Below are 20,674 nucleotides of genomic sequence, written 5' to 3'. Positions count from 1 at the left end.
ATTTTTTTAACTATTATTTTAAAAATTTGAATTTTTCATATAGTTGTAATGCTATTCATAATTCTTTTAAGTAATTTGGGGCTCCTTAGGAAGAAGAGACCCCAGGCCTAGAAGGCTTGTGCAGTAATCGGGCCCTGCTAGTTCTCATTATTCGTTCTTTCACTTCCTAATATCTCCGTATTTTACAGCACTATTATGGGCTACGAATTCGAGATTAGCTGCAATAACTATGCAGATAGACTTGGGAGGACGAGTGAAGAGAACTTTTGGAAAGTAATCGCCCCGTATGAGCCTTACATGGTGCAAACGCCGGGGGATGAGCAAGTGCACGGTTGCCGTTCCAATTGCGCTCAACCCTGCAGAAGAAAAGGATGGATCTTCTGGTGAATTTCAAAACTAGCATTCCTTCGAGATCACCTTTCTCATTGAAAATTAACAAGATACTATGTGGCATTGAATATAATATCAGAATCTTAAAATTGAACACAAGGAAATTTGACCTCGATTCAAAAAATACTGAACAAAAGTCTGTTTGCTACACATAAATGTTTTACGACTCCCTGTTACATCCCAATAAAAAAAGAACAAACTCATGTATGGTTAAAGGGCTTGCTCCACTGATCTTTCTAGGCTTCGATATGTTTTTAATGACTATCATACATTTCAAATGCAGCAATTACTCCATTGAAATACAATATAATTTTATGTATAACAGCAATAAAATAGCATAAGAGTACAATTTTACGTATAATTTTATCAGTGCATGTGTACGGGCGTATTCACTAACTGATTCGAACCTCCGTCAGAAACCTGCAATGCCGATGGAAACCTTCTTGCTGTCACATTCACCGCCGAATAGGGAATGCATGAGGCACCTGAATAAGTTTTTTGCCCGAATCTCCATTTGAATCTCTTCTCTACTAGAGATCCGAATCGCCGAATGAAGCCTTCTGATTGGTTAAGAAAGGCTTGGTCGATGGTTCAGGTGCCTGACGAAGGTTCGGAGTGGCTGGTCAGTACGACTGTTACCCATAAGATTCTGCTTTCAACACGTAAGAGCTTTGCTTTTACATTTTTTTTTTCGGAGTTGGGCTTTAAATTAAATTTTTTCCCCCAGTTTGATAAATTACGTACGCGTGCATGTATAACTACTTGAATATTTCTTAAACTTAATCAAACTTTTAGATCAATTAAAAATTAGAAAAACTGCATAAGATTATTTTTTTTTAAATCTGAACTGAATAAGACCAAAGCATTTGGTATTAATTACTTCTTCCTTCTAAGTAGTTTAAAAAACATTCTTGTAAGCTTTTTTCGTAAAAATTAAAAACACGTATAAAAGTGACAAGTAGGTATTCCAACGAGTGATACGAAGCAGTAAAATACGTTGCACTATTTTTGTAATCTTTTATTGACACCTAAATGTTGCTAATCACAGTCACGTAGCTGGTATTGGACGTTATCAATCGCTATGATTCCTTCTCCATCTGATTTACGAGTACGTGCATCCATGGAAAACTGAAAAAGAAGGGAAAAAATGCTCAATAAAATACCATGAACAGATACTCAATGTAAAGCTTTATTGTGATTGTGACTTTAATTGCAGTAATTACGTGTACTTTTTGTAGTTGAAAAACTGTAAAGCTCTAAAAGGTGCATTTGGACCTTGTTTCTTAGGTACGAGATAGCTATGAAATAAAATAAGTCTTTTGCTGCAAGCAATCGGTGCATCGTTACTGTCGAAAGAGACGGTATCTCGATGGTATCAGGTGCATACGCACAATATGCAACGAATTGTTAGCGTACATTGCACAATAAGTTCACAATGCTAATATTTGTATATGTACAGCAAATAACTTGCTGTAAAAGCGAAGCGAAATAAGCATCATGCTATGCTGCCCATGTGTACCAATTCTCGAGTTTCATATCAGGATTTTGAATCTATAAAAGGCGAACTAGCAAAACTTTAACTTTGATTTCCCAATGGTCCGATTTAGGAATGTTTGCAGTGCGATATGCAATAATAGTTGCAATATTCATCACGCATTTTATCCTCTTCTTAAAGTACTCTACAACTTACAAAAGGCCAAAGTTTTTTCGACAAGTCTCTTTCAACGGACCCAGCCCGATGCCACAGTCCATTGACGATTTGTTTTTAATGTCCTGAGATCCGCTTCTACACAGTCTATCCGCCTTGTGCAAAGTCCTCCTTAGTACCCTCTACCCTTGTAAGAAAGGTTTAGTTTTTTAAATCACTATACTACTGATGACGTACCTCATCACTATATGCAACTTATATCAGGTTTTCTAAATATACCAAATCGTGCAAAATTATCAAAAAATAGATGTCGAAAATACAATTTAAGTGAAATATCAATACAATAATGATTTGATGGATGGGTTTGTTTTCAAGGGCACATTTTTTCAAACCATGTTGTCATTGAAAAGATTTCGCTGTTTTTCGTAAAGACGCTCAAACCCGAGTGCTGTAGCGATGACGTTATGCCAGAGAAAGACATTTCTTCCGGTCTCATCCCTCTAGACTTTTAAGTACCGGAGACTCTAATTGAAATTTATAAACTTAAATTTAGAACTTTATGGGCGGACATCTCGGATAGCACCAAATGTGACTTGACATCACGAAGTTTTTGTTAAGTCCGTAGTGAACTTGGCGAGACATCACACAACGTCGCTAAATGCCAAGCATTCTGCTTATAGTTATTAGTAATAAATTTAATACAGTAAGAAATGCATTCTTAACCTAACACAATTAGGAAAAGATACAATTAAAAAAATTGTTTTGTATCAGAAACCTTTAACCAGAAACCGAGGTTACATTTTCCCTTAAAATATCAATTGAAGTTACTGTATCACCTATTTTAAGGCGAAAGCTTCTAAGCTGAGCAATATAGAGATTACACATATACGCAAAACAAGGTGCTAGTTCAGAATGTTCTGAATGGTATTGAAAAAAGTATTTACGTTATTCACTATCCTAGTCATTGGGATCTATCTTTTACCTGCCCTGCTTCATGCCACCGGAAAATTTATGCCAACTGACTGTCAGTTCATGACAGACGTAATAAGAATCTATCTCGACATACCTTGACATCACCGTCCAAATTGATAGGAATTTGAACCCTTTGCCATTCGTCCTTCTTGTCCTCGTGCTTCAGGAGGAGAGTCGACGTACGTATGGAGTGGACCATAACATCCATTGAGACCGCTCCTCCTCCGAAGAAATACAAGTCGAATTTGAAGCATGCCGTCTTGCGTCCGTACGCGCCAAAGAAAGGAGTCACCAAGCGAATTTTGCGGAAAGAAGCGTCTGCCGCATTTACCGCTACATAACTACCTGCAATGATTTGCATGGATAAAGTAGTACAACGTTAGTCAACTTAAAAATAAATAAATAAATAATTAAAAAAAAAAGCCTAGTGAGATAAAGCACATGCTTTGCCAAGTTAAATCCTACGTCCGTATCTCCTTGTCCTTTAGAAATATAACTGCCATGCAGGGCCGGATCTAGATGGGAGCAAGCCGGGGTCCTTACCCCGGGCGGCAACTCCTAGCGGGTTGCAAATTTACCCATTTTCGTGTTCTTTTCGTTGAAAGGAGATATAAAAACTTGAGGGAAGACTGGTAAGGGTGACACTTACAAGTTTTTGCCCCGGTTTGGAAAAATCGTAGATCCAGCTCTGCTGCCGCGCTTCATGAAAGCACACAGAACTTCGTTTTGTAGTGGGCTTGCATTATTCTTTGCTGAAATTTCAGTTTATTTCTGCTAAAATAATACAATTATTTACTGAAAACCCAAAAGTATTGTATCTAGTACATACATTGTGAAAAGGAATGTTTTCGACAATTTCGAGTGTTTTATTGTTTTTTTTCTTTCACATGTTATCTTTCAATGTTCAATAGCAGATTTGTGTGGGATGTCCAGCTGTTGTTCTTGCCCCAAACACGTGAACCTCATGTTGAATAAGACTTCCTTATAGCATTTGTTCGCTCCACAAGAGTGCAAAAAATATCATGAATGTTTTCTGCAAGTTTCTTTATAGGCAATTTAGCCAAATTATCAAAAACAATTATTCATATCTCCTCACCTGTTCTGCCACCCAGAGTCCCTGTTTGCCTTTTCCAGTCAGTCATGTGGTTATTCTCGTGGTTAACCATGCCGCACATGTCCTCCTCGAAGTCGCACTTGAAGTCTGGAACGTCTGGGGGAGGTGGACGTTCATTACCTAAAATTTGGAAGGGTCGAACGTCATTTAAAAATTGCAAGCACACAAGAATCTTCTACAAAAAAAAAAAAAAAAATCAACTACGAATTACAGAAACAAAGCGCTCAGATCATCTTTTAATTCATTTGAACTAATTCATTTGATAAATTCACTTGAACTAGTTGCCTCTTGCATAGCGGATAAAGTTGTGTGTTGTTTTCCATTTTATACAGAGGTGTTCTTAGTTTTAGTGTTTGCATTAAATAAAGTATTTTCAGTCAATATATGAACATAAATGTGTGACGTAAATGCTGATTGGAAATCTCTAAAGCTGGTTTTGAGTAGTGAGTATGGCTTTTTAACTTAATACATTTTTTAATTTATTGCTCAATTTTGGAATAATCAATTCGGCAATGGAAGAGACAATGTCAGTAAACATATAGTGGTGTCTCTAATAATCCAGTAAAGTTTCTTGTTGCTTTTTCCGAATAGATAGGGCGGCGAGATTAGATCTTGCTATTTATGGGTTAAACCTACTGTTTAGAGCAATGGTCCTAATTTTCTGTACTGTGTAATTCAGTTTTACCTAATGAATGTTGAGTCTAGTCTAGATCAAGTGTTTGTAGTTTCTCAAAACATCAGATTATAACACAAGAAATTTGTAGAACAATCCTCTTAATCTTTCAATTTTCTTTACCCAAAAGATAAGAAACATTCTTCAGAAACTAGTTTAGCACTTAGAAGAACACGAAAAGTGAGAAATCTATTACCAAAACATTGGTAAAGTTTGTTGATTCGTCGAACATCACTGTCACTGAGTCCAGGCTTGTTGTTGATGAGTCCGATGGTCACTCCTTCCTTCTTTGGCTTCATCGTCATCGAATTTTTGTCTTTGGCAAAGGCGTATTCTCCATACAACATGATAGACTTGTAATCAAATTCTTCTCCCAGCAAATTGTTCTCCCATGGTTTCAACTTTAGAAAATTCATTTCTGCGCCTAGACACAAAAAAGTAGAGGATATAGTTTATAAAAAGTAAAGTTTTTTTGTAGTTTAATAACAACTTGGTGGTAATTTAAGGAGTAGTTTGTGAAAATGGAAATACGGAGAATATGTGCTTCAGTAATATTCAACTGAAGGGCTCGGGGCAAGAATGTGATATGCCACATGATGTCAATTTTCAGTGGGAGAATTTCCAACACATAAAACGTTTTTGTAAAATTTTTCAAAGGTATTATGCATTCTATATTCTGCTATAGTAAAACTAGATATGTTTTTCTCCAAACGACATATACCATTGTCATATGTTTATTTCAATTTTAGTTATGAGAAGCAAAAATTTTGATCGAAAAGTCACTCCTTGTGGCTTATCACATTTCAGCCAAGAACCCTTCAATGGGATTGCAAATTACTGACAAAAAAAAAAAAAAAAAAAAAAAAAAAAATAAATAAATAAATAAATAAATAAATAAAATAAAAAAAAATTATTTGAATTTTGACATCTGGAATTCAAATTATGTTTTCCGCAATCCCGAGTGTGTGTGTATGTAGGCGTGTGTGTTTGTGTCTGTGTGCAGGTATGAGTGTGTGGGTAGTTGTGTGTATGAGTGTTTGTGGTGGGGGAGGGGGAATGTGTATGTGTGTGTAGGCATATGTGTTTGTGTCTGTGTGCAGGCATGAGTGTGTGGGTAGTTGTGTGTGTTTGTGTATGTGTGTGTAGGCGTATGTGTATGTGTTTGTGTGTGTGTACGTGCGGTATGTATGCGTGTAAGTGTAGGATATTGACGCAACCTGGAGATGGCTTTCGCTAGAGGAGCAACATCGTGAGGAGCCGGTCGACGGTGATGCTGCAGAGGGTGCTGGCGGGGAAATAAAATGATAGCACATCAATACAAATAAAAGCAATAAGCAATCGTGATTGCTCAAAAAAAAAAAAAAAAAAAAAACGGGGGAGGGGACAATATTTATGGTTTTTCGACTCAAACTCAATAACCCAATTTCATAACCAGATAATTACTATTGCTTTAAGAAATCTGAAGAAAGGTTAGTGCAATCACTACTACCTTAAAAACAAAAATATGCTACTTTTTGATCCTGAATTAGTAATATTATTTCGGTTGATGAATCAACGTATTTAATGTTCCGGCCTTACCAGGCTTGATGTTTCCCCACATGATCTCCAAGTAATCGTCCCTGTCAGATCTGCTATGCTCGTGCCAGAGTCCAATGGCGTGACCGATTTCGTGGATAGCAGACACTTTGTCGTGGCAACCTTCGCTCAAAGAAATTTCCTGCTCACCACCTTTGCGCCCTACTGATGACCAGCACCTGAATTAAGAAGCATAAATAATTTCGCATACTGCAGAAGAATTGGCTAAGAATACAAACATGCGGAAAAATACTTGAACCGGATACGAATTGTGATATTTTAATCACGGCACTACGAAATTTGGCATACATAAAAATATGGATCAAAGCCGACTCATTCACTCGCCATGTTTTTCAAATTACAGTAAAAATGTATAAATTGAACACCTGCGGTGCAGTATTTTAGTGGTCAACTTTGACCACTTGAGTTTGATATAAAATGAAGCTTTGTAAGTTGACCACCAGCATTTTAGTGATCAGCTTAGACAAGTGGTCAACTTATGGAGTTTGATATAGCTGATACAGGACTAAATCTGTGCCTGGCAATAGCGGTAAACTTACGAGGTCGGTCAACTTTACAGGTTTTACTGTACATGATCCAAGACTAATTCTGTACTTGGCAATAGCGGTTGACTTTGACAGCTGGTCAACTTTACAGGTTTTATTGTACGGCGTTTATCGTGCGAAACACTGAAAATTAAAAAAGTTTCATCAGAGTTTTGAGCACTTTTTATGGTTCTTATCGGATCATTATGCCCTGAAGAAGAGACTCCAATTAACATAGAAATAGCTGCAAGATGAACTGTATTTCATCGATATTACAATGCGTCATTTCAGGCAGATTTTTCAAAATCGCCTTAAGCACGAATGTTTAGAAATAATTTCAAACGGAAAGAAACTCAAAGTTCTGCATTCAGTACCTTGATGGTAACTATTATCACTATGACACATGGCTAACATAAAATGACTTGACTTCTGTTTAAATAAATTTGTGTTAAACACCAAACTGATGACCTAACTCCCATTTGAAGTCGCTTAAAAATCACTTTGCCTAAATTTGTGAGAAACACCAAATTGATAACCTAACTATTATTTTAAGTTGTTCAAAAATCACTTTGCCTCTACTTTTCACCAGGAAACCAGACAATAATGTAATAATGTAAAAAAAATTTAAGTAATCGACGATCAAAAGAGCATTGTAAAACCTTTTAATGGACATGCTGTATACAATGGATCAAGAGGGAAACTTTCAACAGAATTAGCGAATTGAAGTAGTAGTTTATTACCCGGTTACGATAGTGAGCTTTATGTAATCTTTAGTGGACTCGGTTTTGGGCCGAAATTTCAGGCATGTCTTGGATTCGAACTCTTGTATTGCTTCCATAATTATGTCCTTCACATTTCCTGAAAATAAAAACATAAGATTTTGCTTCATTAATGCGTTAATTTCGATAAAATTTACTGCGTACAGAAAAATTTCACAATCCGCTATCTGAGTTCATTTATACGTTTACTTTGAACAGGATGATTTGGAACGTTACTATACGTAAAGCATTTTCTGGATGTATGATGTGTGAAATCTAAATAACATGCATTTGCTGCAATAAAAAGTATTTGTTAAAATATTAAAAGGGAACGTTGAGGCCCTAGAAAATTTTCTCTCAAGATTGGTCTGGATAATTTGATCCCGTTTTCCAAGTTATTTCATTTTATAAAAGTCACATTAGTTGCAGAAGAATAACACATTTTTTGAGTCATGTTTCCGAAAATTAACAGGCAGCAGTAATTTTCCACTCTGAAAATTCTTTGACATGTTTTCTTAAAAAATTAATAAACAAATGATTGAATAAATAAATAAATAAAATAAAGTAGAAATAGTATAAAACAGTAACAATGATAATAGTAATCAGTTTGTTAATTTAACCTACTTATAAGTAAGTAGCAGTCTGTTGAGCTTAAAAAAAAAAAAAAAGACTCAGTGACATTAAACCAAATTTCCGTTGAGTTTCGCAATATTTACTTACTAAGTTTCCAGTCTATTTCATAGTATATTACTCCATTTGGCCACAGCTCTGCTTCGTCTACAACAGCATTTCTGTCCTATATATAAAAATAAAAAAAATCGTATAGGGTGAACCGTCTGTAATCGACCACAAAAATGTAAGAAACAGGAACAAGTAAGTACACATTCTTTGTCAGATTGATCGAATAAATTTCTAGCATCCCACGCAATGCTGTGTTATAGTATGCAGCAAAAGTTTTGATTAGAGGTTAGGACGGAACACTTACAAAGCGAAAAAAGCTATTAAAGTTTTAAGACGATTAACAATCTATGCGTCGACAATCATATTATAATGCGTCGAAGACGACAATATATAAAGTTTCAAGCGAAATCCATTCAAATTTCAAGAAAGTCACTTTTAATACTAGTGAGAAGTGTTATGAGATAAAATGTTTAATTGTATTGCTTGAGGTTAAATTTAACTCTACAGATTTATTTATAGTGATATACGGATCATCTATGTTTGTTTGAATAAAAAAAAAAAAAACTTTTATAACTGACCATTTATAGTGGGATTAAGGGGATTAACTACTAGTTGCTTGAAATACTATCAGTGTCAGTAATTGGCCAAAACGGTCAAGCAATGAATTTATGTTGGTTTTGAAGCATTTTTTTTTTCTTAAAACCGAAGTGATTACTAATTTTTTTGCTTAAGATTAAACATAACAGAACTTTTATTCAGAAAAAGTAATTTTCTCAGAAGTTTACTAATGCTGTCAATTAATAAATGTGCTTGGTCAACCCCTTCTAACTGATGATAATCGACATATCGATTTATAATTGATTATTTCTTTAAAAAGCATTCACTATTAAAAGGAAAACTATCAGGGCCACCCATCTGCTGGGCTAGGACTAGTGTAAACGGGAAAAGGTGAGTTTATGGAAGTGGGATGCCTCTAATAAACTTACCCTTGATGTTCGATTCTAAAACTGACATGGTGCCCGCTTATACTATTACTATTAAATATTCATTACATGATATTTAACAGTAATATTAAAAATTGGGTGTTATAGCAACTTTAATTATGACTAAATTCAGTCTCATTGGCAACTCACGTAGTTATTGCGTCGCATCTGCTTGGAGACTACGGGCTTGGCGAGAAATTGAAGGGATATCGCCAAGCTGGCATCAGTTTTCGAGATTTATTTCAGCGCCAAATTCGATGAGAACTTCTCAAATATTGCCAAACTTTGACATTTGACTACTTTTCGAATCTTATTGGTCATTAATTGCACATGCCCATCCGCAAACTGGCAACACTTTCCTATTATCGTTGCTAAGTGATTCATGATAAGAACGGATTATCTGCGAGCGATCCCTCACGATTCGTCGTCTAGCCAAGACTTATTAAAATTCGACTCATTAGATAACTGATAACTTTTTACATTCAAAAGATACCAAGGTGGAATTTTTTGTGAGTTGTAGTACATATCTGGCTTCCGATCATGAAGGTTACAAATTGCTATCTTTTGCGCATGCGCCGTGAAAAATTAATTGCTTAAACATTCATATTTCATTAAACTTTCAATATTTTAATTTCAAACTTTATTATTATGTTTCTCTAATATGCTGTCAAATATTCTGAAAGTTTAGTATTGTTTAACGGAGAACTCTGCGTTATATGAGCCGAATACTTTCAAAAAATTAATTTGCATTTGTGAAATAAATACTTATATCTCCGTGGGTTAAGAGATAATTTCACAAAAAAAAAAAAAAAAAAAAAACTTGATGGTTTTTTAACTTATTTCTGAAATTCATATTATTCTCAACTATTTACAATGAAAAAGTATCAAAAACCTTTTTTTTGTTTCCTCAATTTGTTGCGGGTCCCCTAAATGAATAGTAGACTTAATTTTCATTGGAATATGACAGTTGGAGTATGCTTTTTATGTGAAAAAAGTACAGAGCAATAGGTCATTTATTTCTCGAGAAATCCGTAAAATGTGAATTTTTGAAAGTATCCAATACTTTTAGTCACATAGTATATATACATATAGTGTATGGTCGAATTTTAAGGGTATAGATTTCGATTTTCACTGTGTGGAAAAAATGGTCAATTACTGAACGTAAAACAAAACTTCTGCCGTCAAAAGGTTTTGAACAATAAATTGACTTCAGAATTGTAATATTAGAACGAATTTAAATCGAAAAATTAAGCTTTTTTTTCTTTCTCTTCACCTATAGTAACTACTATTTTTTAGATCACATACGTAAAAGAATTTATTGATGTTCAATGATTAGTCGAGGTTTCTGGTAAAAGGATTCCACGCGGAGGAAACTTGCCTGAAGCGCAAAATTTTGCTAGATTGTGTAGATTTTCGTAATTTGAAGTTAATTTTTTTTTTTATAGTTTGCTTATGAACTTACCATCAAGATGTACGGATCGATTCCCATGATATCACCTTCAAACAATCCTGTAAAATAAACAAGTAATTCAATAGTAATAATGATAATACGAGGTCAGTCAGAAAGTTAGTTGCACTGCTCAAGAAAACAAAAAAAGGATTGAAATTTTGCATTAACTTTATTGTTATTCTAAAGCTCCATTCAAAATCTACTCTTTAGCTTAACCACTTTCGTTATTTAAGCATTTGTCGAGGCGTGGTACAAGTTTTTTAATGCGTTCTGCAAAGAAATCCCGTCCAATGTCCAATAACCATTGTTGGGTTGCAGCTTTCACCTCGTCATACGAATGGTATCGTCGCTTTGAAAGTTCTTGTTTCGTTGGACCAAAAAACATGGAAGTTAGGAGGTGAAAGGTTTAGGGGCTAGGAACGGTGATTCCGCACTTCCCTCCTAAACTTGGTCTTCCGTCGTATTCAGCGTCGTCAATATCTGTACATCCATTTCCAAACATGTTGCACCATTTCATGATAGCTTGACGTGATATTGCGTTTTCACCATAAACTTCATGCTACTGCTCATAAATTTCAGTGCAGTTGCATTTTTTGCCCGCAAAATCGAATTACTGTACGCATTTTCAATTTGGAAGCTACTTGCAGCTGTCGAGACATGTTTGTAACTGATTATCAGAAAAACTAAACTCGCCTTGAGGAAGCCGCTACGTCACGTGATAAAGGTACATGTCTGAAGAGTTGCCTCAGAGTTTCATCCAAATTGTATCAGACGGAACATATTTATGAAGTAGTGCAACTAACTTTCAGACTGACCTACGTGATAAACATGATTTGCCAGATATGTAATTATTTTATGTAGGAGTTGTGAAAAATTGATTTACCTTCATTTTCCATTGGACTTTCAGAAAATGCATCTGAAATAAAGAAGGAAAAAAATTGAAATGCTAAACCAATACATCATCCAAAAACAGAACATTTAGTGGGCACGCATTAAAGCTCGACCTCGGAAAGATGGCGGGTGAACCGGAAGTGAAAACGGACCGCTTCATTTTGTAATAGGTAGAATCAACGAGAATGCGCAAGTAGTAAAGTCACGGGTTATGGTAGATCTTACCTAATGCAAAAGGAAGTGGTCCGTTTCCGCTTCAAGTTATCGCACCATCTCTTCGTGGTCAAGCTTTGCCAACAGCAATATCGGCAAAAAAAAAAAAAAAAAAAGGGCTGGTTTTTTTTTTTGATAATGGCGTCTAAACCATCTGAATCGACGAACTTTCAAAAAGTTTTAATTTCGTAACTTGACGCCTTCCTGGTCGATACTATCCGTTACAAAACGGTTTGGAACGAATCCCTTTCGATAAAATTCAAAACTTCTAATAAAAATCAGCTCGGTCCATACTTCTACTAGCAGTGACTGTAAAAAGTCTCGGTGAACATCAGCAACATTATTGTAACGAATTTCTTCATCTACCCATACTTTTGATTTTACAGGCTAATTGATACACCGCTTAAAATTGAGGTACCGCTTACATTTTTAATTTGGTAACAAAAAAAAAAAAAAAAAAACATTTACTTTCAAAACTATCTCAATTCAACTTATTTTTACCTGTAAATATTTAAACAATATTGGTAACTATAAAGTCGCCCTTCAAGGTATGACGGGTAAAAAATTACTTCTACATTTGAACGAAGCCATTGCCTGTTTGGTGATATTTTGATAGTTGAAATTGTGACCCTAACTCCAGTGAATTAACCCTAACTCCAGTAGGTAGCGCTCATTGTTGACCCTTTTTTCGTTTCTTTTCCTCTGAAACGACAGTCTTACCAGTAAAACTAGTCGAGTTCAGCTTTGTCACGATAAAGCCTTTCCCTGCATGTTAAACATTACCAAAACATATTATCAAATTATCATGCCATGGCGCGAGTTGCTTTGTTGAAGCACGCGGGTTACTCGATCATCGGCTATTTTTCTCTGAGGATTCAAAAAAAGATAATAAAAATAAAGTTCTATACACCAAAGGTCATTTAAACTAAATTGATTCCTTCGGAAAAATTAAGCAGAAAAAGCATGATTATTATTGTTTTTTTTTTTTTTTTTTTTTTGTTCCCTTTGTATAACTGTTGAAATAAAATGGCAGCCCTTTTCAGGCCAATACTAACCTATAATTTAGCAATAAGTTACCGCTCCTAAGCCAGGCCTAAGGCAGAACTACGAGCACTATACCAGACAGCTCGGTTATCACAAACTGAGACTGCAGTTTCGTTCTTATTAAAACTCTTCAGTCTGAAATAGTGAATAACAGAGCCGGAGGCAGATGTCATCTCATTGAAAAAACTGAGAGTGCCAACTTCACTTTATCTACCAGTTTGTAGGCACTCTCACCTCTCAGCTTCAATGAGATGACATCTGCCTCCGGCTCTGTTATTCACTATTTCAGACTGAAGAGTTTTAATAAGAACGAAACTGCAGTCTCTGGATGTGATAACCGGGCTGTGAGGTATATTGCACGATATAATTGTTTTCGATAATTAGAAAAGTGCTTTTTCAAGCCGGAGCTACACAAAAATAAGTTAGTATTTCCGCTTGTTAGCTATTCAACTGCATTTACTCACTTATGACTTTTCCTCTCAAAAGAACTATCGGCGAATCTCAGGCAGGTTAAGTCGAAGCTGGATAAGTACATAAAAACCTTCTTTTGAAATCGCTTTTTTCCTGGCAGAAATTCCATGATAGGTTCATTTTAGGATCAGCTGCAAGAAAAATCGAGATTGTTCCGATTTTCATCGGTTAAGTCTAACGAACGAATAATCGTGCAAAGCAAGCATAGGAACTTCGACTTCTATGGGAACGAAATCTATTTGTATTTATTTACGGTTTGCTGTCGACATCAGAGCTGCAATGCGTTTTAAATTGCGGTCTTGCGGTAAGAAGGCTCGATTTTTAATGTTTCAACGAAGCAGGATCGCAGAAGAATTTATTTATCAGTGGCTTATTTCAAGGTAAAATACATTTTCATCGTAATAATTTTAAAACGTATATATTTCTAAAGTTACGTTTTACATATAATGATCTTGTCTAAAGGAACCTAAGCAGCGCGATTTGCATTTTTAAATTAAATAATTTTCTGTTCATTTTTTCCCACTTTTATTTATTAAACTATAAGGTAAATGCACCAGTAGTGGCCACTTTAAGGTTTATATTTGAAAAATAAGGATTCCAGGTCTCCCAGAGGATTCAAACTTGCAGGAGGTAGAGCTCAGGCTATAGTGTAGTGAGCAGTTCAAGGAGGAGTAGGTAGAGCATCATGGAACATTGTTATCAACTATTTAGTATGGTCGTATGGATTGTCGATGTTTTTTCAGCTGTCTTCTAACGCTTCTCCGTAACCAGGTATATAAACATTGTGTTGTATTATGAATAGAACAATGCTAAAAAATAATATTTTTACAGCTGTAACTATGTGATGAAATGTGAAAGATCATGTTTGCAACGTTTTCAACTCGAAATAGTTGCTTTCTTGGCTGAAAATTTATCTGGCCACTACTGGGGCCAAAAAAGTTGGGAAATTCAAAAGTGGCCACTGAGTGACCACTACTGAATCAGAAACGTTTTCATAAATCAACTCAATTTTCCTTTTAATAGGTTGTAATCTCTTTACATAAAAACCTGCCTCATTTCTGATGTAATATTGTTGTGTGATCTAGTAGTGGCCACCCGGTGGCCGCTTCTAAACAGCAATATGGCTACTAATGACTCATGTACAATGGCCATTGATGGATCAAAGTTGAGGTTTGGGAAAAAATTGAACAAATTGATATTCTAGTATTTTTAAAAAAAGGACGATTAAGGAAGAGTAGGGCTATAATATGCTCATTGATTTTTTTTTATAAATATGATAATTGTGATATTGTAGGCCCATAAAACACAGTTGATAAAAGCCACAAAATATGCTTCACTGTGGCGACTGCTAGTGCGTTTACCTCTTGTATGGACAGGCCCGGATTACTCAACAGGCCATCATCTAGGCCCATAGTCCCGGGCCTAAGGACGAATATCACGGGGGGACGGAATTATTAAATAGCTTGTTGGTAAATAAAAAATAGGAATTTGGCACACTAGTACATGTAGAAGAAAAAAATTCTACTAGAACCGATTGCAACCTGCCTGCTAAGCAGGTAAAAAATGATGGTAGAAGGTCATAATGATTGGTCAAAGTAATCCTTTTTCTAATCAAAGCAGATAATTGTTAATTTCTTAATTTTAAGCAACCAGTTCTTGAAAATACAGGTTTTCTTAAGGTAAAACACTTATTAGAAGTAAGTCACACGCAATAAAATTAGTAAAAGCCATGATATATAAAATTTCCAACTATAAAAACTTGTTTATGGAACAATTTTTCTCTTGGAAGTCTGTAAATCATGTCAGTAAGTATGTGTTTTACAATTAATAATCTATAGATTCATATTTATTTATGACTGCTAATAGTCAGGGACGCCCAAAATTCAAATTTTTGGAAAGGGGGAAATTATTATTTTACCGAATAAAAAATATAAGCATTGTACTACTAGTAATTTTCTAAAATATCTGTGACTAGCAATAATTTAATAGTTTCTAAAATTATGTTTACAATAAATAACATAAATAATCAGAAAAAAAATAAAATATTAAATTTAAGTACTTAAAAATTAATTTACCATACAATACTAGATATTCAACTGCGAAAGTTTTAGGATAGTTTACAAATATTGCAAAATTTCCGAATTTGTAAAATATGTAACATTTACGGACTTTTTAAAAATTTTACCTTAGAAAATTCCCTGTATTTTATCGATGTTCAAAACGTCTGCAATTAATTCTTCAGACCAATTTTATTTTCTAAAATCTTCATTAACTTAAGACACAGCTGAGAATTAACGATAATTTTTATGAGTCTCTTGAATCAACACGGGTGACTTAATTTTTTTGCATTGAATGCGATCGGCGAAATTAGAAGTCTAAAAATCCTCAACTGCACAATAAGACATATAAGGAGGGTTAAAATAATGCTAAATACATAATTATAAATGTCCAAAAGGTAAAATCACATAGAAAAGAAAAGCAAGCGAGTATTAAAGAAGAGGATGCAAACGGATTAAGAAATGTGTGAAAAATTGTGATTAACACGTAATAGCGTAAAAAATGGCCAACATGCGTAAGTTTAATCTAATGTGTAGAGTTCGAAAAATATGCATGTTCTTGAACTCAAAATCCATGACCAATTTTAATTTTCATGATTTTTGTGCATTTTTTTGCCGAAAATCATGATTTTCTATGACCATTTTTAATCATAGCCGAAATCCATGGCTTTCTAAGTGCGCGGACACTCTGCCATTAGTAATATTGAAAACTTATGCTAGAAATTTCCTCTATCCTTTGCTGTACCTGGGTAAGTTGCAGGATACAAATTGTCCTAGAATTACATTGAATTGTTTACCTTGCTATTTTGTTATGAACTTGCGGTACCTGCACGACTTTGCCCGTAGTAGAAAAATTAAAAGGTCCTTTGGTTCGTCTATGTATTTACAAATAATGTAAGGTGACTTTCTTGCCAATTGGCTTGTCCATGTTACGGTTCCACGTTATGATAACTTGGTAATTTACTCGTCCATCTTATAATAACTTTGCTCGGGAAAATGTTCTTAAAATTGGAATAGAAAAAGAACAAAATCGAATTTTCGAAAAATCGCTTCGAGGTACACCCCCAAGCTACAAACTAACTTTGTGCCAAATTTCATGAAAATCAGCCGAACGGTCTAGGCGCTATGCGCGTCACAGAGATCCTGACAGACAGAGATCCAGATATCCAGACAGAGAGATTTTCAGCTTTATTATTAGTAAAGATGATTTCGTAGTCATAATAATTATTCAGTTCATACTTACCAAGGTTCATATGTGTAACACTTATAATAGGTACATTCATTTTCTTTTACTTGATTTTTTACATTAGCGTACAAAAAATACAAGTATACATTTTCTACTAAAATGTTTTTATTTTATTCTAAGTACGTATGTACTTTGAAGAAAGAAATGCAAAATAAAAATGTGATTAATATATTGGTACTTAATGTAACTAGCATATTGAATCAATTTTTTCCATCAGTTATTTGAATTTAAAGAGAGTAATGTAAATTCTAAGGAAAGGACGTCAGATGGCCACTACCGACTCATGCATGTGGCCACTACTGAAAATCTCAGATTTTGGAGTGGCCACTATTGGGTCAAATTTGAAGTTTGGGAAAAAAATGGATAAAAAACTGAAAAATTGAAATTCTGGCATCTTTAGAAAACAGGACGATTCAGGAATAGTTGGGCTATAATATGCTTATTAAGTTTTTAAATTGGAATTAATATTGTACACCCACAGTTTAAAAAAGACACAAAATATACTTAACTGTGACTACTACTAGTGCGTTACCTTATATTTATTTATTTTCTTTACTTTTGTTGTGAAGAAAAATGTTAAGCATTCCTTTTTATATTCCTTTTACAGTTTTATGTAATTTTGCATTTTTGTTATTTTATTTTTTTACCGACTTGAAAAAGGAGCGGTTATTAACGTATGTATGTTTTTTTTTTAATTGAGCGCTTACAGTGGCTTTATTCGTGAACCGAATATGTTGATCCTTGTTTTTAATGGGTAAGGGATGCTCTAATTTAGGTCCCATACATTTGATTCACCATATTTGTTCTTTAGAAAAAAAAAGTTATGGGTAAAAAACAGAAAATTTCACAGAATTTCCCCATTAAACATGCTATTAAATGGTTAAATATTTATAAAACCGATTGTTACAAAAGTCCGTTGTCTTACAGCAGTAATATCCCCACATATATAATTGCCTATGATCGAGTAAACCGCGTGTTTCAACCATTGAGAAGGAATAGATGGAGAGAGTGCAACCCTACTATCCCGATACGGCAACAGTACCATGTGACCTGGGGAGCAATTTCGAGTTGACCGTAACCGCTAAAGAAGTTTTCATTAGCTGAAGCCATGCATGATAACAACCTTTAACTGTAAGGGAAAAATTAGATTTATAGTAATAGTGCAGTATTCTAGCATTGTAAACTGTGAGGAAAAAGCCACACCAGGAGGTCCAGTAACTTATCTGTACGAATGTTTTTTACTTCTAAATAAAGAAAAAATAACATATATATGCATTCAACGAGTACCGATCCCACAGTTGTCTATAATTTTTTTAATTTTTGTACTTATTTTACCTATAAAAGTTACAAAACATTGTATATCTTGAGTGCAAATAACATTTTAGTTCCATAAAAACACTTTTTACTTAACTAATAATTATTTTAACGGCTCTTGAGCATTTTGTGTACATTTGCTTTGTTGGCGAGTATCTTCTCGCCAAGCTCCTGTGAGCAGCAGATGCGCAAGAATAAAGATTTGCTATTTTTATGCTTCAATTTAAATACCAGTATGCCTGCGTATGAAATCATTTCAAAACATTGATTAGAATACATATGAATCCATAAATTTTCAGTCAATAACAGAACACTTTAAACTATTTGTACATGCTCGTCATTTCGGGGAATAAACATAAAAATACATGAAAAATGCAATTACATTATATTTTAAAATCCGGAAAGAAGTGGGGAGAGGGAGTTTGAGTGATAGGCCTGTATTTGTATCCGTTATTTATTTATTTATTTATTATTATGCGGTAAAGGAGTTGGAGCCAGAGTTACTCTGATTTGTAGCTCCGACTTCATAATAAGCGCCGTTGCGTCGTCTGAAAAATATTTAATGCCAAAAGAGCGATTGCGTGCCAAAACGCGACAACTTCCCAGCCAAACAAGTCACCTGACCTGGGAAACATTGGGTCCCAAGCTTATTTCACTGAGACATTTGCTATGGCTCCCTCCATTAGTATTCTTTCTCAATGATAAAAACCTGTCTCATTACTTAGGCACTGTTATCAATTATTGGCATTAGAAAACTTCTTGTCAAGGCACGACAGGTGAAAAGTGCTTACTTCGTTTGAACGATGCCATTGCCTGTTTGATGATACTTTGATAGTTGAAATTTTAACCCTAACTCCAGTGGATTAACCCTAAACTCCAGTTAAATAGTGTATATTGCGTTGTTGACCACTTTGAGGTTTCTTCATTTTCCTAAAATGAGTCTTACCAGTAAAACAGTTTAAGTTACCGGATCCAGTAGAGCTTTTTCAAAATAAAATATTCCCTTGCATATGTCAAACATTTCCAAAAAATATTATCAAATTATAAATAACTTATTAAATTTTTGGTGCTTCAACAATAAAATGATGCCGTCACGCATGCTACGGAGCGAGTTTCACTGTTAGTGACTTCAGAGAGCGTTAATCGATCAGTAATTTTGGCTAATATATCTATGAGAATGAGATAACAACACCTTAACTAGAGCAATGATTTTTAATAAACTTCGTGTTTGCTTCAGAGAAGTTTTCATTCAAAATTCTCATGATGATTAATATTTATTCATGATTCCCATTATGATTACCTGTTGCATGGCAACGAGTTTTTGTAACAATGAGGTTTTGCATTCAATCATTTAATAAGGAAATTACACGAATTTTACTGATTTTGGCCCATAACCTTTTTTTAAAGAGAAAAAAAGTTACACAATTTTACTTAGAATTTATAATAACTCAATGACGTGGTCAGTACTACGTATGTAATGTTAAGCAGAAATTAGGAATATTTCATTTACACGCACACTAATCCACCTTACTTTATTAATGAATTTTTACCTCAGTTATTCATTTTCTTTTTTATAGTATTTTTGTTGTTTCTAACGGTGTTCCAGATCAATGTCTACATTTATCTTAAAGATTTATGCAGTGTATATTTATCTGAAAATAGACCTTTATTCTACGTTATTAAAACGGTATTTCATTTTAGAGCTCTTTCAGAACACAATTGATTATTGACTGTTTTTTACAGTAACAAATGTAATATGGTTATAATTACTTACAGCTTATGGCCAGCAACGCAAAAGCTGAAAACAGGATGACACGAGCCATGATTCCACCCCTACGACTACTCAGCGTAGTGTAGGATATAACTTTCACTTCATGATTATTATTTAAATTCAAATCAGTGCAAAAACAGCTGAAACTCGATAAGTAATCATTATTGATTATCATTTGCCGTGGGAGCTGAAACATTTGTTCTCTTTAGAGTTTTAAATTGCAGATATTTTTGAAAATGAAAATACAGGGGTACTCATCCCCCACAAGAGCAAGGGCGCACTCCCCCACCAAATGCCACAACGATCCCCCCCCCCCAATCGGGCGCCTCTTCCTCCAAAAAAGAAAAATAGCCCTTACCTGTCCTCTCCTAAAAAAAAAAAAAAAAAAATGGCGCAATCTGCGCCATGCCAAACCGCCTAGGTGGGCATCCTTGGGAAAACTAGTAATCATAACTTTTTAAGACTGAGAGTTTCGGGGTTTTTAACCGACTTCAAAAAAAGAGGTTATGATTTCGGCTTGCGGCATTTTATGTGTGTTTTCGTATTACTTCAATAATACTGAACCGATTTGAAAAATTCTTTTTTTTTTGTTTGGAAGGATATGCTTCCCAGATGGTCCCATGTTAATTTTGTCTGGATCTGTTGAGGTGTCTCGGAGAAATCTAAGAAACTTTAAATTTCAAACGTTGTGGCTACCTAGACCAGCTTTCGTCATTGTGCGATACGTCACAGGAGCTCACGTGGTTTTGGCTTGAACGGTACATTTTTTCGACGGAGATATCTTGTTTTGAACAATACGTATATAATTCTCTCGCATCGGGGTTTGATTTTCACGGCGCCGCCTACTAATTTTAATTTTGTCTTACTAATGTATTTCT

The 20,674-nt window shown here is 34.7% G+C and overlaps 2 protein-coding genes across 2 annotated transcripts in view; both read right to left on the bottom strand.

Moving 5' to 3' along the window:
- LOC129221481 (uncharacterized) overlaps nucleotides 1-20,674 on the bottom strand; it is a 317,098-nt gene that overhangs the window by 283,041 nt on the left and 13,383 nt on the right. The window lies entirely within an intron of this gene.
- LOC129221480 (astacin-like metalloprotease toxin 1) lies at nucleotides 1,394-19,874 on the bottom strand. Its single transcript, XM_054855960.1, has 10 exons — nucleotides 19,800-19,874; nucleotides 11,673-11,705; nucleotides 10,802-10,848; nucleotides 8,396-8,471; nucleotides 7,658-7,775; nucleotides 6,376-6,551; nucleotides 4,994-5,221; nucleotides 4,107-4,244; nucleotides 3,105-3,355; nucleotides 1,394-1,518 (listed from the first exon to the last, which is right to left on the bottom strand). Exons 1-10 carry the CDS (start codon nucleotides 19,846-19,848, stop codon nucleotides 1,429-1,431), a joined length of 1,206 nt encoding a protein of 401 aa, XP_054711935.1. The 5' UTR covers nucleotides 19,849-19,874; the 3' UTR covers nucleotides 1,394-1,428.

This window comes from Uloborus diversus, chromosome 4 (assembly GCF_026930045.1).
Source record: "Uloborus diversus isolate 005 chromosome 4, Udiv.v.3.1, whole genome shotgun sequence".
NCBI classification, from domain to species: domain Eukaryota; kingdom Metazoa; phylum Arthropoda; class Arachnida; order Araneae; family Uloboridae; genus Uloborus; species Uloborus diversus.
The sequence above is the reverse complement of the archived record's forward strand: the minus strand, read 5'-3'. Positions and strand labels throughout refer to the sequence as shown.